At 49.6% G+C, this 17141-nt stretch overlaps 1 protein-coding gene across 3 annotated transcripts in view; it reads right to left on the reverse strand.

The window, feature by feature from the left end:
- Nucleotides 1–6652: 6652 nt before the first annotated feature.
- Nucleotides 6653–17141, reverse strand: part of LOC122542981 (STE20-like serine/threonine-protein kinase) — a 54432-nt gene continuing 43943 nt past the window's right edge. For all 3 annotated transcript variants that reach the window (XM_087984445.1, XM_087984444.1, XM_087984447.1), the window contains 5 exons: nucleotides 15942–16066; nucleotides 14143–14328; nucleotides 11808–11933; nucleotides 10595–10708; nucleotides 6653–8354 (listed from right to left, as the gene is read on the reverse strand). In XM_087984445.1, coding sequence (XP_087840571.1) covers nucleotides 8220–8354; nucleotides 10595–10708; nucleotides 11808–11933; nucleotides 14143–14328; nucleotides 15942–16066 — 686 coding nt within the window. In that variant the 3' untranslated portion in view covers nucleotides 6653–8219. The remainder of the gene's footprint in view (nucleotides 8355–10594; nucleotides 10709–11807; nucleotides 11934–14142; nucleotides 14329–15941; nucleotides 16067–17141) is intronic.

Below are 17141 nucleotides of genomic sequence, written 5' to 3' on the forward strand. Positions count from 1 at the left end.
CAACACACTCTCAACTCTGATCTCCAGCATCTGCAGACCTCACTGTCTGCTAGTGCCAGGATGCCACCCAGTCAGAGGGGAACCACACACAAGCCCCTCTGCACTTTCCACTCAGAACACTGTGGAAATGGCTGTGCCCTGAGCCACCCCCCTCACCCTCAGAGGTTCTGGTCCGTCACACAAGGTCTCCCCGTCACACCTCCGGGGCCCCAACGAGCTCCACCTCAGAGCAGATACCCTCCAAGCCCAGCTGCAGGAGCCGGGGGTTATACTGAGACCTTGTGGCACGGAGACAGAGAGAGAGGAAAATGTTTCGAGGGTGCTTCCGTGGCACAGGCTGATTTTTTTTGTACATATCATGAATTGAAAACAACAAATGCTGGAGATCACAGTGGTTCGGACAGCATCTGATAAAGAGTAATCTGGCATTTAAACATTAGCTTGCTCTCCCTCCATGACCCACTGGGATCTGTTGTTTTCAGTACAGATTCCAACATCTGTAGTACAATAATTTGTTCTTACATTGGCCCCATAAATGTTGATCTATCTCTGTCAGACGTATCAGATAGAATCTATTTCTAATACCTTTCTGTCCCGAAGAATGGCCATGCTGTACTTGAAATGTTAACTCTGTTCTTCTCTCTCTCCCTCTCCAGTGATTCTCTCAGCCCTGCTGAGTTTCTCCAGCATTCTCTGTGATTGTTACAGTCAGAGGCCTCGCTTATTGTTTAACATTTGATGCGATCCACCTCTGGAAATGTACCTACATATAAGAGACCTGAAATAGGTGATAGGCAGATTACTGTATTTTAGCTTGACTCCTCAATCTCTCTTCATTCCCTTATATCTGGAATCAATCATAGGAACCTTCTCCGGAACTACATCCCTCCTCAAGTAAGGGGACTAAAACTGCACACAATACTCCAGGTGCGGACTCACGAATGTGTTGCACAGTCGCACCAAGACTTCCCTGCTTTTAAACCATATTTCTTGAGCAATAAATGCCAAAATTTCACATGAACTTAAGAACTAGGAGCAGGAGTAGGCCATTTGGTCCCTCAAGCCTGCCCTGCCATTCAATAAGATCATGGCTAACCTTTTCGTGGACTCAGCTCCACTTACCCGGCCCGCTCACTATAACCCCTAATTTCCTTCACTGTTCAAACATCTCCCTTTGCCCTGAAAACATTCAACGAGGTAGCCTCAACTGCTTCACTGGGTGGGGAATGCCACAGATTCACAACACTTTGGGTGAAGAAATTCCTCCTCAACCCAGTCCTAAATCTGCTCCCTCCCTTACTTTGAGGCAATGTCCCCCAGTTGTAGATGCACCCGCGAGTGGAAACGACCTCCCCGCTTCCATCTTATCGACTCCCGTCATCATTTTCATATGTTTCTGTAAGATCCTCCCTCATTCCAATGAGTATAGTCCCAGTCTACTCAATCTCTCCTCATAAGCCAAACCTCTCAACTCCGGAATCAACCCAGTGAACCTCCTCTGCACCCTCTTGAGTGCCAGTACATCCTTTCTCAAGTGAGGAGACCAAAACTGTGCACAGTACTCCAGGTGTAGCCTCACCAGCACCCTAAATAGCTGCAGAATCACCTCCCTTCTTTTGCCTTCCTTTATACCTGTTGCTCGAGTCACCTTACCCTTCCAGAGTATTCAGGGCACATTTCACAAACAAAGGCAACCTCCTTATTGCCTTGTGTGCGGTGGGAGGTTATCTGATCAGGGTCACCATTGTCCTACAGGGTATGTGCCCTATTTCAGTAGTGTGAGCCAATGGCTTTGGCCCTATCCACAAGCTTGCCCATAAAACTAACCTCACTGCAGGAATCTCAATGTTTTACTGACCAGTGAAGTTAGTTTTGCAGTGCACAGTCATAGAGATGCACCTGGCCAACTCCTCATCGAGGACATTGAAGAAAATGAACCCATTTCAGTCTTCCATTTCAAACATGAATTCGTGAGCTGGATACAGCCCATTAACGCCATAAGACACAGGAGCAGAAATTAGGCCATTCAGCCCATCGCGTCTGCTCTGCCATTCAATCATGGCTGATACATTTCTCAACCCCATTCTCCCGCTTTCTCCCCTTAACCCTTGATACTCAAGAAACTATCTGTATCCATCTTAAATATACTCAATGACCTGGCCCCCACAGCCTTCTGTGGCAGTGAATTCCATAGATTCACTACTCTCTGGCTGAAGAAGTTTCTCCTTACCTTTGTTCTCAAACGTCTTCCCTTTACTCTAAGGCTATGCCCTTGGGTCCCAGCCTCTCCTACCGATGGAAACATCTCCCCAACATCCACTCAGTATTCTGTATGTTTCAATTAGATCCCCCCCCCTCATCCTTCTAAACTCCGAGTATAAACTCAGAGTCCTCAAATGTTCCTCATGTGTTAAGCTTTTCATTCCTGGGACCATTCTCATGATCCTCCTCTGAACACACTCCAAGGCCAGTACATCCTTCCTGAAAAATGGGGCCCGAAACTGCACACAATACTCCAAATGTGGTCTGACCAGAGCCTTATAGAGCCTCAGAAGTATATCCCTGCTTTCATATTCAACCCCTCTCAAAATAAATACCATCATTGTATTTGCCTTCCTAACTACTGACTCAACCTGCAAGCTTACCTTGAGAGAATCCTGGACTAGAACTCCCAAGTCTCTTTGCACTTCAGACTTCTGAATGCTCTCCCCATTTAGAAACCAGTCTGAGCCTCTATTCTCTGTACCAAAGTGCATGACCTCACACCTTCCCACGTTGTACTCCATCTGCCACTTCTTTGCCCGCTCTCCTAGCCTATCCAAATCCTACTGCAATCTCCCCACCTCCTCAATGCTACCTGTTCCTCTACTGTCTTTGTATTGTCTGCAAACCTCTCCAGATTGTCCTCAGTTCCTTCATCTGGATGGTTAATGTACAAAGTGAAAGGTTGAGGCCCCAACACCTAGCCTTGCGGAACACCACTTGTTGCCAGCTGCCATTCTGAGAAGGACCCTTTTATCCCCACTCTCTGCTTTTTGCCAGACAGCCAAGCTTCTATCAATTGCTAGCACCTTACCTCTGACACCATTGGCCCTTATCTTACTCAGTAGCCCCCTGTGTGGTACTTTGTCAAAGGCCTCCTTGAAATCCAGGTAGATAACATCCATTGGCTCTCCTTAGTTTAACCAACTCGTTACTTCCTCAAACAATTCTAGCAGATTTGTCAGGTATGAAACCATGCTGACTTTGCCCTATTTTACCATACACTTCCAACTATTCAGAAATCTCATCCTTCACAATGGATTCCAGGATCTTACCCACGATCGAGGTTAGGCTAATCAATCTGTAATTTTCCATGTTTTGCCTTACTCCCTTTTTAAGCAGGGGTGTCACCTCAGCGATTTTCCACCCAGAGAGCGTCCTTCACCGAGTTGATGATACTCCAGGCGCAGTTGATGTTCGTCTCGGTGTGCGTCCCGGGGAACAGGCCGTAGAGCACGGAGTCCCGCATCACGGCGCTGCTCGGGACGAACCTCGACAAACACCACTGCATTCCTCTCCAGACTTCCTCTGCGTAGGCACATTCCAGAAGGAGGTGTGTGACAGTCTTGTCCCCCCCGCAGCCGCTTCGAGGGCAGCGTGCGGTGCGGCTGAGAGTCCGGGCGTGCATAAAGGATCCCACAGGCAGAGCCCTTCTCACCACCAGCCAAGCCATGTCTTGGTGCTTGTTGGAAAGTTCTGGCGATGAGGCATTCTGCCAAATGGCTTTGACAGTCTGCTCAGGGAACCGCTCGATAGGATCCGCCCTCTCCTTTTCCCAAAGGGTCTCAAGGACACTACGTGCTGACCACTTCCTGATGGACTTGTGGTCAAAGGTGTTTTTCTTCATAAATTTCTCCACGAAGGACAGGTGATACGGAACGGTCCAACTACTCGGAGCATTCCGCGGCAGCGAGGCCAGGCCCATCCTTCGCAACACCGGGGACAGGTAGAACCTCAGTACGTAGTGACACTTGGTGTTTGCGTACCGGGGATCCACGCACAGCTTGATGCAGCCACACACAAAGGTGGCCATCAGGGTGAGGGTGGCATTGGGTGTATTTTTTCCTCCATTGCCCAGATCTTTGTACAGCGAGTCCCTTCGGACCCGGTCCATCTTTGACCTCCATATAAACTGGAAGATGGCCCAGGTGACTGCAGCGGCACAGCTTCTGGGAATAGGCCAGACCTGTGCCACGTATAATAGCAATGACAGTGCCTCACACCTGATGACCAGGTTTTTTTTCCGCGAAGGAGAGCCACCGTAGCGTCCATCTGCCCAGTTTCTGCCTCACTTTGCTGATACGCTCCTCCCAAGACTTGGCGCACACCCCAGCCCCCCCAAACCAAATACCCAGCACCTTCAGGTGGTCGGTCCTGACGGTGAAGGGGATCGAGGATTGGTCGGCCCAGTTCCCGAAGAGCATGGCCTCGCTCTTGCCTCGGTTTACCTTGGCCCCCGAGGCCCGTTCGAACTGGTCACATATGCACATGAGTCTGTGCACGGACAGCGGATCCGAGCAGAAAACGGCGACGTCATCCATGTACAGGGAGGCCTTAACCTGCAGGCCCCCGCTGTCAGGAACAGTCACCCATCTCAGACTCGCATCCTTCCTGATGGACTCAGCAAATGACTCTATGCAGCATATAAACAAGGCAGGAGAGAGAGGGCAGCCCTGCCTGACTCCAGATCTGACTGGGAAGCTATCTGATTCCCACCCGTTGATTGAGACTGCACTGACAATGTTGGTGTAGAGCAGTCTGATCTAATTGCAGATTCCTTCCCCAAAGCCCATTTTGGAGAGAACATCTCTCATATACCTGTGTGATATCCTGTCAAAGGCTTTCTCCTGCTCCAGGCTGATCAGGCAGGTGTCCAACCCTCTGTCCTGCACGTAGGCGATCGTATCCCTGAGGAGCGCGAGACTCTCAGCGATCTTCCTGCCCAGCACAGCACAGGTTTGGTCAGGGTGGATCACCGACCCTAGAGCAGACCTGACCCGGTTGGCGATTACCTTTGACAGAATTTTGTAATCCGCATTCAAAAATGAGATTGGTCTCCAATTTTTGAGTTCCTCCCTCTCCCCCTTCCGCTTATAGATGAGAGTGATGATGCCTTTCCTCATGGATTCACTCATGGTACCTGCCCGAAGCATACTGACATACACCTCCAGCAGGTCCTGGCCAATCAAGTCCCACAGAGCGGAATAGAGCTCGACCGCTAAGCCGTCGCTTCCGGGAGTTTTATTCTTTTCGAAGGACTCGAGGGCCTTGGTCGGCTAGTCCAGCCTCTCGCATGTTCTGTTGTCTAAGACCTCCGTGATAGAGGACAGGAACGACTGGGATGCCGTGTGTCGGTTGATTCCTGCCAAATTTGATCTGCACCACAAGCTCAGTTACCTTATTCCTTATACTGTGTGCATTCAGATATAACACCTTCAGTCCTAACCATCCCTCTTCTCATTGTCATTAGTTTGCCCAGTGTGTTTGAAGTTTGATTGCTAATCCTTTCTATACACTCTGTCATATTTATGTATTTAAGACATGTAAGAAAATATTTACGTGCAGCTACCAGATTCAAATATTGCAAACATTTTATCCACGTCAGAAATACGCCGTACCTCAGCCAATCAGAGTCGACCAATCAGCTACCTCCTCTTGTGCAGCACAAATGTCGATTTCTCCTGTTGAATTGGGAATTCTTGCAAAGTGTCCTGACGTGCACAGGAGGGAAATTGTTGACAAAAATTCTTACTCAGAAAGGCTGGGTTAGGTTGAGACCATAGGATGAAGGCTGACAGCAGGTGGACAGACAGGAAAGTGGAGTTGAGGCCATAACAATCAGCCATGATCTTGGTACATCTCCTGACCCTTGCGTCTTTGTGTTCATTAGTCAGGTCCCAGGATTGAATCGTGCATCAGCAAGATCTGAGCCATTTGTACAAAAGCAATCTCTCGTAGACTTGATGGTGGCCACAACATTATGGAGGGCACACACCATTCAAATTACCAGCTTGGGCACAATGCTGCGCCGCAAATGCCTGTTTCCATACTTTCCCTGCTGCCACACAGCACTTTGTTAAACCATCCTGTACCTTATGCTAAGGTCGGAACAGATCTTGGCTTCCAGGCACCTCTCTCACCGTGGGTTTTCCAGAATGATTGTGGTGTTATTCTGACTCGAGACACCAGGTGGCACCTCAATCTTGTGGATCATCATTCAATTGTCAGGGTTCGGGTGATTCCAGATATCAAGGCAGACCCTTTGCTATTCCTCTGCTTTTTTTCACTGGAGACTTCAATGCCTGTAAATTCAGGGGGATTTCTGGGGTTTTTTTGCCTCTGAGAGAGCAGCACTCAATGCAATGGAGCGTCAGTCTTGATTTCTGTGCTCTTCAAGTAAGACTTGAACCCACATTGTGATGCTACTCATGCGTGCTACCCACAGAATCACAGCTGGCTCACAAGAGAAACCCAATTTTCCTTTATTGTTGGAGCGTGAGTGTTGCTGATTACTTGTCGAGCGAGAGAGAGAGAGAGAATAGCAGAAATCCAGTAAAAGTACAGGCCCTGTGTATAAGTCTGCATTAGCTCCACACAAATCAGACATACCAAGGGTCAATTGCATTTTATTTACATCTGTACACAATAACACTAACAATTCGGAAAGAAGTTTCACAGAAGAGTACTTTATTTGTGGAAAATGGGAATTGATGAATGATTGGAACGACCGAGACAAGGTTATCTCCTCAATGCAAGGAAACTCTCCGGGCCAAAAGCTGTCACAATTTCTACCTTGGCTTGGTGGGGTGTGACCTGGGGCTGTGATCATTCACTTAAACCTATATGAGCTGACGCAGTCTCCTCTTCCCACCCCTGACACTGCTCCGGCATTGTCTTTCGTATAATAAAATTGTATGGCTTACTTAGAATATTTACGCCATCTCTAGCACTCCTAAAATTTGTTTGAGAAGAACATAAGGAACATGGGCGCTCCTGGTAAGGGCAGGATTTGTTACTCATCTCTAATTGCCGTTGAACTCACTAGGCCACTTTGGAGGACAGTTACCAGTCAACACTATTTTTCTTATTCAGTCATAGGATGTAAACATCACTGGCTGGGCCCAGGATTTATTACCCTGCCCCCTTATGCCCCATTGAGAAGGTGGGGGTGAGCTGCCTCCTTGAACTGCTGCAGTCCCGTGTGGTGTAGGGACCCCCCCCACACTGCCCTCAGGGAGGGAGTTCGAGGATTCTGATCCAGCGACACTGAAGGAACGGCCGACAGGTTTCCAAGTCAGGATGGTGACTGGCTCATAGGGGAAATTGCAGGGGGTGGTGTTCCCATGTATCTACTGCCCTGGTCCTCCAAATGGGTTTGCTGTTTGAGGAGCCTTGGTAAATTGATGCAGTGCATCTGCTGCTACTGAGTGTCTGTGGTGGAGGAAGTGGATGTTTATGGGTGTGATGCCAATCAAGCGGGGGCTGCTTTGTCTTGGATGGTGTCGAGCTTCTTGAGTGTTGTTGGAACGGCCCCCATCCAGGCCAAGCGTGGAATATTCCATCACACGCTCCAGACTTGTGTCTAGTCAATGGTGGACAGGCTTTAGGGAGTTACATGCTCCAGAATTCTGAGCATCTCACCTGCTCTTGTAGCCACTGTGTTTATGTGGGGCTGGTCCAGTTGAGTTTCTGATCACTGATAACCCCCAGAATTTGATAATGGGGGGGGTGATTCAGTGATGTTAACACCATTGAATGTCAAGGGGCGTTGGTTAGATTCTCTCTTACCTGGCACTTGTGTTCATTGCCTGGCACTTGTGTGGTGCGAATGTTACTTGCCACTTGTCAGGCCAAGGCTGGATTTTATCTTGTATTTAAACTTGGACTGCTTCAGTGTCTGAGGAATGGTGAATGGTGCTGGACATTCCCACTTCCGACCTTACGATGGAGGGAAGATCAGACTCGCTTTCAATTTCACATTTATTGATTGGAAGGGCCACTTGACGCTGTGCTGGGATTCGAACTCCCTGTTCCCCAGGCATGAACCATGGCGTCTGGATTACCATCCCATTACCACAACACCAGCCTTCCACCCATTGTTGGGGTTCGTTACCCGGACACCGAAGGCCTCCATTTATCCTCCAGCGGCAGCGTGCGAGTTAGTGTCCAGAGGCTGCCTATGACGGGAAGCTGGGGAGGGGGAAGAACCGGGAGATCCTGTGCAGCGAGGATTTGGTGGTGTCTGGCTCGCTGCTCCGCCGGGAAGTGACCTCCTGCTGCTGGCGTTTACGTGTAAGCTCTTCCTCGAGGATCTGCAGAAACGTAATAACCCAGGCAAAGCTCCAGTGAATACTGACACGGCATCGGAGATCACAGTCAGACCCTCACTCATGACAGAATGCTGGCCCGATTTCCCAATACCTCCCTGCTGGGACACGAGCCCCTCAACACTTCGGTCAGGGCTATACTTTCTTTTTTAATTCACTCACGGGATTAGGGCATCACAGGCTAGGCCAGCATTTATTACCCATTCCTCAATGTCCAGAGGGCAATTAAGAGTCAACCACATTGCTGTGGGTCAAGACTCACATTGCTCTGGTCAAGACCAGATTTCCTTCCCGGAAGGGCATTAGCGAACCAGATGGGTTTTTCCGAATATTGACCAAGGTCCTCATGAGATTCTTAATTCCAGATTTATATTGAATTCAAATTCCACCATCTGGGTTTCGAACCCAGGTCCCCAGAACATTACCTGGGTCTCTGGATTAACACACCAGGGATAATACCACCAAGCTAACACCTCCTCTGGATCCAAATCCAAGGTTGTGTAGTGATTGTGACCCGGTCAGACAGGCAGACCGCACAGAATTTGAGTTCCCCAACTGGGGCTGTTAACCAGGTCCAATCAGGGAGGAGAAAGTGAGGTCTGCAGATGCTGGAGATCAGAGCTGAAAACGTGTTGCTGGAAAAGCGCAGCAGGTCAGGCAGCATCCTGGGAACAGGAGAATCGACGTTTCGGGCATAAGCCCTTCTTCAGGAATGAGGAAAGTTTGTCCAGCAGGCTAAGATAAAAGGTAGGGAGGAGGGACTTGGGGGAGGGGCGTCGGAAATGCGATAGGTGGAAAGAGGTCAAGGTGAGGGTGATAGGTCAGACTGGGATGGGGGCGGAGAGGTCAGGAAGAAGATTGCAGGTTAGGAAGGCGGTGCTGAGTTCGATGGATTTGACTGAGACAAGGTGGGGGGAGGGGAAATGAGCCCTGGCTGACAGACAGAAACAGAAGGGTCGGAGGTTCTGTTCACTCGAAGAGTTGGCTCTGTATCAGGGACTCTCTGCATGTAAATAAAGGGTGACTTGGTGACATGCTATTGGCCTCTCTGGAATTATTTCAGGTGGGCCTGGAGATTAAAAGGTAATCAGGGACAAAGTTTTAGTGAGGCCCTTTCCAATGCATGTGGGGATAGCTCAGCTCTTCGGAGATTATTTTTTGAGGAGCGATCCCTTATACCGCTTGGGAAAACGAAGCAGCTTTTCATTGGCATGGTGCCTTGCCCAGCCTCCGAAGCTGCAAGACTCTGTGGGGAGTTTGCTCCTTTTGCAGAGAGATGGGGTGGGCTGGGGTGATGTTTAATTTTCCTGGGCTTACAGGGTTCAGTTGGCTGAATGTGACATCCTTCTGAATGGGTTGCCACATTGATCTGATGCAATATTCCAAACAATAACAACTTGGATTTATATATCCTTTTCAGCAAACACTTGGGAGGACTTTGGGAATGGAGAGGTGCAAGCATTAACAGATAACAAGTCCCCCTGCCATGTAAGGAGGCATGAGAATGGACTGACCGTTAGCTTAGACAATCAGCTCTGAGGAGGGATGCCATTGGAGGGCTAAGGGGAAAAGACAGGAGACTCGTCCTAGCCCAGATACTCTTACAGTGAGGTAGAGAGTTGGCGAGGGGGGAGTTTCAGAGCTTGAGGCCAAGGAAGGTTGAAGGATGGCCAGCAATGGCTGAGTGATTAAAGTCAAGGGCATTCTAATGAGGTCGGCACTCAGAGGAGAATGAGTAACGAGTGTGTGTGTGGTGTATGTGTGTAAGACTGTGTGCTTGTGTGTGTGCGTGTGTGTGAGTCTGTGCATGAGATTGTGTGTCAGTGTATGTTTATTTATGTGTGTGTGCATCTGTGTGTGTGCGTGTGTTTATTTGTGTGCGTCAGTGTATGCGTCAATGTATGTATTTATTTGTGTGCATGTGTGTGACTATGTGTATGTGTCAGTGTGTGTTTATGTTTGTGTGTGTTAGTATGTGTGACTGTATGTGTGTCAGTATGTGTGTGACTGTGTGCACGTGTGCGTGTTTGTGTGCGTCAGCGTGTGTGTTTATCTGTGTGTATGTCTGTATCTGTGTGCGTGTGTCAGTATGTGTGCGTGTGTGCCAGTATGCGTGTGACCGTGTGTGTTTATTTGTGTGTGTGTCAGTATTGTGTGACTGTGTGTCAGGATGTGTGCGTGTGCATCTGTGTCAGTATGTGTGCGTGTGTGTATGTAATATTTACCTCTTTGCGAGATACAAGCCTCTCCCTCCATTCCTTCAGTTCCATCGTGTGTTCCTCATCGAGAGTCTTCAACTTCTCTCGCTCCCGACTGACCAAGAGGCTCAGTTTCTCACTCTGGGGAAAGGAGCAAAGAACTCAGTCACCTGAGCCGACTGGATGCGTTTCCATGTTTAGCTTTGAACAAGCTAGGTGTCAGATGGAGCTGTCCATTTGAGGTTCCCTCTGGGTTGGGTTCTATCCCAACAGAGCTTCTCAATGGTCCGTGAGATCCCAGACCCTGAAGGCACTCAGAGGTTAATGCCACGGTAAGCTGTGATGGCCAGTTCTTTCTGTTGGCCACACGGTCAATGAGAGGTGCTGGCCAGGTTGGCTCTGCTCTCCCACCTCTTGAGAAAGCGGTTGGGGGAGGGGTGAGCCGCCTTCAGTGAATCTCTGGGCTGTACAGTGTTTCAATTATGCAGTCCTTGAGGGAGCTCCCAGATTTTGAATGAGGAACTACAAAGGACAAGCTGTGAAACAACAGTGTATGGGGCAATGTGCCAGCGTGACGGACTCTTTCCCAACTTAGTCATAGAGATGTACAGCACGGAAACAGACCGTCAGTCCAATTGCCCATGCCAAAGAGATATCCTAAATTAATCCTGTCCCATTTGCCAGCACTTGGCCCATATCCCTCCAAACCCTTCCTATTCATATACCCATCCAGATGCCTTTTAAATGTTGTAATTGTACCAGCCTCCACCACTTCCTCTGGCAGCTCATTCCATACACGTACCACCCTCTGCGTGAATTAGTTGTGCCTTAGGTCACTTTTAAATCTTTTCCCTCTCACCTTAAACCTGTGCCCTCTAGTTTTGGACTCCCCCATCTGGAAAAATAGACCTTGACTAATTACTCTATCTGCATCCCTCATGATTTCATAAACCTCTATAAGGTCACCCCTCAGCCTCCGACACTCGAGGGAAAGCAGCCCCAGCCTGTTCAGCCTCTCGCTGTAGCTCAAACCCTCCAACCCTGGCAACATCCTTCTAAATTTTTTGTGAACCCTTTCAAGTATCACAAAGACCTTCTCTGTGGCTTCCTTTACCATTCCCCAACCTCTGCTCCCCAACCTCTCTCCCCACCTCTGTCACAATCTATCTGAAGGTGTAAAACTGAGAAAGGAGTGCATCAAATTGTCCTGGCACCTCTGTGGGCCTTGGTAGTGAATTACCTGAAGGTGCTGTAACTCCGCCATGTTGCTGTCACACTGCCTCTGCAGCTCCTGGAGGTGAACCTCGTGTTTTTGCTGCTGCTGTTGCCTCTCCTCTTTCTGACGAACCTCTTCCTGAAGTAGAAACTAGCAAGAGAACCCGCCGATATTAGTTCATGGTGCATTTTGGTACAGGTTGTTAGGTTTCTCTCAGTAACGGCAGCCAAGGAGCGACGGGATTGTTATCAGAAACCATTCCATAACATGTCCTTTAGGGAAAAGCACCTGGTGTCCTTGCCCAGTCTGGCATACTCGTGACTCACAGCAACGTGGTCTCAGCTGCCCTCTGAAATGGCCGAGCAAGCCACCCAGTCAAGGGCAGTTAGGGATTGGCCAGAAATGCCCACCTTGCCAATGGCACACACCCCGTAAATGGAGGAGAAACCCAGCCTGCTGAATGCAGCACAATTCCTCACGCTGACTCGAACACCTGACTGTACTGTCTAATTGCCCCGAACGTAACGCGGATATGGGGTATCAGCTCCATTACAGTCTCACTAATTTCCACTCTCAATCGTTCCGGGCTACAGTGCTTAAGCTTTACGGAAAAGAGAGACACGCGATCAACGATTTTCCTCCTGCACTCGTCAGGACACACACACACAAGAATGTCAAATTTCAACCAGTCACAACAACTTATGGTACAGGGAAAAGGGCACCGACTGTTTGGCAAGTCAACTCTGACAGGTCATGGAGAAAACAACCGCTGGGTCCCTGAGTTCCTCAGTAAAATGTCCACTATTTCAGGCAATTCCATAACTGGGCGGCACTTGCTAAACAGCACTAAGTACGTCAATGACCAATAATGACATCTTGAAGATGAAGATTTGACATTGCGTCTCTATTCTCTTTCCTGGTTAATGTGCCAGACCACATACTGGCACTAATCCCATAAACCTAATCTCTTACCTCAAATACTCACCCTGATCCTTCAATAATCCTGTCTGTAAAAATGCGTATGTGCACACTCTGGACATTTTCAACATCGTCCAATCCTGTTTCCATTCCCCAGTCTGTCCGGGAAGACCTGAAACTGTGACATCTGCGATGTTCCAATGTGGATGTTATCTGCCCATCAGGAACAGAGGCAGACTCCCAGAATTACTCAGGAAAAGTCACAAGGATATGGCAAACTGCAGTACCGAGAGGCACATTGCCCTGTGAGTGTGTGTGTGTGTGTGTTGAGGGGGGTGGTCACTCAAGGTTACAAGTATTGAACTGTTTCCCACAGGGACACTAGGGTAGCACAGATGCCGAATGAGGCTATTTGGCCCAGCCAGTCTGGACCAGGATAGCAGCTTCCCTAGTGGGAGGGGAATATGGAATCAGTCTGGCTCCCATGTCCCCATCCAGTGAGATACAGTGAGTTCCCATGTTGATGCGCCTTTGCTGTCATCACCATATGGTGTTGGGGGGCCATGGTAATGTTCCTGGGCTCAGTGGGAGTCCACCACCAGATGACCTGAGCCTCCAGTGACCTGCCTGTTTCGACAGGCGGACAGAAAACCCCGAGCTCCAGGTAGTGATTTCCTGCACCACATTTCCTCGATGAGGCATTGCTACTTCATAAGAACATAGGGAGCAGGAGTCCCGGCCATTCAGCCCCTTGAGGAGACTGTCCCATCCAGAAGATCACCACTGACCCGATTGTGATCTGAACTGCACTTGTCCGTTCTCCTCCTCATCTCTGTCTCAATTGCGATATCTCCACCTCCCCACCCATGTTGTAAACTGCGTCCCCTAGTTCCAGAGACACTCTCTCAGCCCAGTCCTGCCTAATCCCTCAGGATCAGGCGTTTCAATGACTCTTTCAAGCTCCAAGTACGGACCAGGTCCTTCCTCAGAAGAGAAAGGTGTTTTGAGGAAAGGTCACTGGACCCCAAATGTTAACTCTGATTTCTCTCGACGTCGGTGCTGCCAGACCTGCTGAGCTTTTCCAGCAATTTCTGTTTTTGCCTCAGAAGACAAATCCCTTTTTATCCCGAGAATCAGCCGATCTGAACTGCATTCAAGGCACATCCCTTCTTAAGCAAGGAGACCGAAATTGTGTGCGTTACTCTCGGTGCAGTCTCACCAACGCCATGTCACAAGACTTCCCAACCTGTAGGTACACTCCCACAGTCCCTTGCAATAGAGGCTGACATTTCATTTGCCTCCATCATTACTTGCTGCATCTGCATGCAAACTTTTTTTATTTAGTAGGCAAGTTTGGAGATGTGTCTGAGACTCCACCCTGCTCGTCACTCTTGGCTTGTGATACAAGGAGAGGCGTAAGAGGTAGGGTGGATTGGCTGACCTGTTTGACGAGTTCCCTCTGCTCCACCGCGCCAACAGCCTTGATCTTCAGGCTCTGCTTGAAGAGGTTCAGCCTGGCCTTGGCATCCTGGCGCTGCATCTTTGGCAGTCGGGCCCTCTCCTGTGCCTGCTGGTTCCTCAGGTCCTCGAGGAGGTTACCGTGGTCGTGGGCCATTCTCTCTGTCTCCTGCGAGAGAGGGGAAAGCAGCAGCTCTTTACACTGACCCATACCCGAAAATGAGGAGAATCATGGCGGGTCGCAAAATGGGATCCTTCCACTCTTCCCACAGAGATTCCCGACCATCTACCCGCCTCCCCCGCTTTATCAGGATGAAGAGCTTATGCTCAAAACATCGACTCTCCTGCTCCTCAGATGCTGCCTGACTGGCTGTGCTTTTGGAGCACCACATTTTTTGGCATATTTTAGGCTGACCCATGGCCTGCCTCTCTGGCAGGGGAGCACAAAGGCAGGAACAGGTGTGGGGGCAACATGTTGGGGGAGTGGCCTGGATTGGTGCACAAGACCATTTTATTTTATCCTTTTAAGGTCAACATTCGTTGTCCGTTCCTGACTGCCCTTGGACTGAGTGGCTTCCCAGAACTGTCTCAGAGGACAGTGCAAACTCAATTGTTCCTTCAGTGTCACTGGGTCAAAATCCTGGAACTCCCTCCATAACGGCGCTGTGCGGGGGTCCCTACACCACACAGACTGCAGCAGCTCAAGAAGGAGGCTCACCCCCACCTTTTCAACAGGGGGGGGAGTTACAGCGGGCAATTAGAGATGGCAAGTCAACGGCATCTGAAAGAGTATCCTCACCTCTGTTTTAAATGGGGGCTTTTTAACAGGGACCCCGAGTTCTAGATTCTCCCATAACAAGAGACACCCTTTCCACACCCAGCCGGTGGAGTCCCGTCGGATGTGCAGAAATCAGGAATGCACCAGACTATGCCAACACAGGGTGGCAACAAGGGGCATTGCTTGGCACTGAGGTGTGGCAAAAACAGGGCACTGCCCCAAGCGCAACCAGTCGAGGACTGGATAGAGACAGCAGAGGCCCATCGGCGATGACAGCTACATACACCAATATGAAACAGGCACCCCGGTGTGTGCCTCTGTACACTGTGGTTAAGGAGATTTCGTGCAATTCTGGTTTCCTTCCTATCGGAAACTTGAAAGGGTTCAGAAAAGATTTCCAAGGATATTGCCAAGGTTGGAGGGTTTGAGCTTTAGGGAGAGGCTGAATTCGCTGGGGCTGTTTTGCCTGGAGTGTCGAAGGCTGAGGGGTAGTCTTATAGAGGTTTATAAAGTCATGAAGGGCACAGATTTGATAAAAAGATAAAGTCTTTTCCCTGGGGTGGGTGAGTCCAAAACTAGAGGGTAAAGGTTTAGGGTGAGAGGGGAAAGATTTAAAACAGACCTAAGGGGCAACCTTTTCACACAGAGGGTGGTACGTGTGTGGAATGAGCTGCCAGAAGAAGTGGTGGAGGCTGGTACAATGACAACATTTAAGAGGCATTTGGATGGGTATATGAATAGGAAGGGTTTGGAGGGATATGGGCCGGGTGCTGGCAGGTGGGATTAGATTGGGTTGGGATATCTGGTCGGCACGGATGGGTTGGACCGAAGGGTCTGTTTCTGTGCTGTACACCTCTATGACTCTATTTGGAGAGACAGCCAGCGACACTGACAGCCATTTGGATCCAGGTTCAGCCAGACCCACCTCAGCTCAAATCCTGAGGAGGCCGAGCATGGACGGAACTGAATCCCCATCGCCGGGATTCCCGGTATCGCTGGCTCACCTTGTCGTGTCGCTTTAACAACAGCTGCCTCTGCAGTGAGCACTGCTCCTTGACCTGCTGCTTGAATAGATAGTATTTTTCCTGGAGGTGGCGCTGCTCCACATCCCAGACCACTGCCTCACGCTCTGCAGCACACAGGATGGAGAGGGAGAGAGAGGGAGGGAGGACAGACACAGGGGAGAGACAGATGGGGGAGAGACAGGGGAAAGAGAGGAGGGGGACAGGGAGAAAGAGAGAAAGAGAGAGAGATAGGTGGGGGAAAGAGTGAGGGGAGAGAAAGACAGTGGAAAAACAGGGGAGAACAAGAAATAGGGGAGGGGGAGAGACAGAGACATGGGGGAGAGAGCGAGAGAGAGAGAGAGACGAGGAGAAACAGGGAGAGACACGGCGAGAGAAGAGACGGGGGACAGAGACGGGAGAAACAGGGGAGAGTGACGGGAGGGAGAGAGACAAGGGGTAAAGACAGGGCAGAGAGATAAGGGGAAAGACAGGGCAAAGAGGTCAGCAGGGAGAGAGATAGAGACAGACGGGAACAGAGACAGGGGACAGAAAGAGACAGGGGAGAGAGATTGGGCAGAGTGATAGGGGAGAAAGACATAGGAAGGAGATGGGGAGAGAACAGGGAAGACAGGAGATATGGTAAACTATCCAGACAGGCAAACCAGCACCATTGCCACATGTGAGCACTTAAAACATTTGTGTGTGTGTGTGTGTGAGTTTGCGTGTGTATGTGTTTGCGAGTGTGTGAATGTGCGTACCTGTGTGTGTGTGAATGTGCGTGTCTCTGTGTGCTTCTGTGTGTGTGCCTGTGTGTGTTTCTGTGTGGGTGGGTGCAGTGTTCTGGGAACACTCTTGACTGACTGACTGATCTCTGTACTTCGTAAGTTGTGTAATTTCAAACTCTCCTCCAGCTGACCAGTGTGCTTTCAAGGCACGAATACTGCAACGCCATGTGAAATTCCTCACCCAGCCGTGGGAACCGCCTTTCTGCATTTGTTGATTTGAAATCCAATCTCTGCAACTTCAAGACATCGGAGCAGAATAGGCCATTCAGCCCATCGAGTCTGCTCCGCCATTCCTCCGAGATTCTGCCTGACCTGATAATCCTCAACTCCACTTGCCCCATAATTCTCAAATCCCCTTTCTGATTAAGGATCTGTTTTCACATCTCACCCGAGAGTAATGGACTTTTCCAAACCT

Source organism: Chiloscyllium plagiosum, unplaced genomic scaffold, assembly GCF_037043375.1.
Source record: "Chiloscyllium plagiosum isolate Xiang-an unplaced genomic scaffold, Cpla_swu_hap1 HiC_scaffold_48, whole genome shotgun sequence".
In the NCBI taxonomy this organism is placed as follows: domain Eukaryota; kingdom Metazoa; phylum Chordata; class Chondrichthyes; order Orectolobiformes; family Hemiscylliidae; genus Chiloscyllium; species Chiloscyllium plagiosum.